The sequence below is a fragment of the Arachis stenosperma genome, chromosome 8 (assembly GCF_014773155.1).
Source record: "Arachis stenosperma cultivar V10309 chromosome 8, arast.V10309.gnm1.PFL2, whole genome shotgun sequence".
Lineage (NCBI taxonomy): Eukaryota > Viridiplantae > Streptophyta > Magnoliopsida > Fabales > Fabaceae > Arachis > Arachis stenosperma.
This window is the reverse complement of record NC_080384.1, coordinates 2,763,771-2,765,509: the sequence shown is the minus strand read 5'-3', so window position 1 is coordinate 2,765,509 and position 1,739 is coordinate 2,763,771. Positions and strand designations below refer to the sequence as shown.

Here is a 1,739-nt window from a genome sequence, read left to right as displayed (position 1 = left end):
TTGGTCCCTATAGTTTCGCGAAATTTTCAATATACTTTTTTTCTTTTTAATTGGGTCATTGCACTAATTTTTTTTCAATTGAGTCCCTATACTTTTTTTTTCCTTTTATTTGAGTCCCTACATCAATTTTTTTAGTTGGGTCCCTATACAATTAAGCTAATTACTACTAAGAGGGACCTAATTGAAAAAAAAATTAGTGCAGGACCCAATTAAAAGGAAAAAAGTATAGGGACCTAATTGAAAATTTCGCGAAACTATAGGGACTAACAGAGTAATTAAACCTTTTAAAATTTAAATTTAAAATTCACTTATTTGTTGATGAAGTATTAAATTGAGGGTTGATTAAGCGTTAACTAACCAACATGATTCTATCTTCTATCTTTTATATTTAATTCTTAATTCTTAATTTATCTGAATAAATATCCCACAAGACCTACAACAACCACTCCCTCTCCTTCTCCCTCTGTCTTCAAATCCTAGAAATTTATGGAAAATATGAGGACGATCAAAGAGTTTTTCTTGAGGCACTACTACTCTCTTTGGCTGTCACCATCACTATCACCACCGTCACACATGAATTCTAACGACGTAAAAAATCATAGAAACAGCGACGTCACCACAAAACAAATAAAGATCAACAAAGAGGAGGGAAGAGGCGAGTCATCATCGATTTCCTCGTTCTTATGCGAAATCTGCATTGACACTAAAACCGAAGTAGAAAATTTCTCTATAACCGGTTGTAGCCACTCATATTGTACGGATTGCGTGGTAAAGTACATTGGTTCTAAGCTTGATGACAACGTGATTAATATCTGGTGTCCGACTCCTCGGTGTGGTGGTTTCTTGGAACTCGACGGTTGCCGCGAGGTTCTACCAAAGATGGTTTTCGATCGATGGGATAAGTTATTGTGTGAAGTTGCTGTTGTTGAGAATGAGAGCGAGAGATTCATGTATTGCCCCTTCAAGGACTGCTCTGCCCTTATGATCGTCGACGATGATTCACCGACGGAATCAGAATGCCCTAGCTGTAATAGGCAGATCTGCGTCACGTGCGAGGCAGTTTGGCATCATGGGAGCACGTGCGAGGAATTTGGGAGGACATATAATGAATATAGAGTAGTGATGGAGGTAGCGGCCAGGAACCAGTGGATGAGGTGCCCAAACTGCAGGTTCTTTGTTGAGAAAAAACGTTTCACCTGCGATAAAATCCGTTGCAGGTGTGGACATTTGTTCTGTTACGGCTGTAGAAATTGTTGGGATTCCACCTGCGAGTGTTATCTCACCACCCTCAAGAAAAATACTACTTATCCTTTAAATACTGTCTTTAGTTCACTCTTTAAATCTAATATCTTATTATTTTAATTTTTTAATTAATCATATTTTTTATTTTTATTTAATTTATTATTATAGTTGAATATTATACAATTTTAAAAAATACCTAATTGAATTACACCCTCAATCCCCCAACCGTATTCGGTCTGTTATTCAATTCTAAGTTTGTAACTCAATTTTATTTTACTTGGATTTATCAATATTTCTCTAGCTTCCAACTTCTAAGTGTGTTGTTTTATCACCAGAGAATAATAATAATGTCCATCTAAATAATAGATACAGGTTATTGCTTGCACCTGCAACACTCAATCCTTAATTTATTATTATTTTTCTTTTTATAGCTCATTTTTTGTTAAGGAACTCTATAAATGAATTTAAAATGAATTATTAGATCTTCAAAAATATGA

The 1,739-nt window shown here is 35.0% G+C and overlaps 1 protein-coding gene across 1 annotated transcript; it reads left to right on the top strand.

Annotated features, from left to right (window-relative positions):
- Positions 1-495: 495 nt before the first annotated feature.
- On the top strand, positions 496-1,247 carry LOC130945246 (uncharacterized). Its single transcript, XM_057873977.1, has 2 exons — positions 496-1,128; positions 1,218-1,247. Exons 1-2 carry the CDS (start codon positions 496-498, stop codon positions 1,245-1,247), a joined length of 663 nt encoding a protein of 220 aa, XP_057729960.1.
- Positions 1,248-1,739: the final 492 nt, after the last annotated feature.

Excerpts from the sequence above, each read along its gene's own strand:
- LOC130945246 (XM_057873977.1), top strand. The coding sequence starts at position 496 with ATGAGGACGATCAAAGAGTTTTTCTTGAGGCACTACTACTCTCTTTGG. Across the intron at positions 1,129-1,217 it reads AATATAGAGTAGTGATGGAG|GTGTGGACATTTGTTCTGTT; the intron begins GTAGCGGCCAGG and ends AATCCGTTGCAG.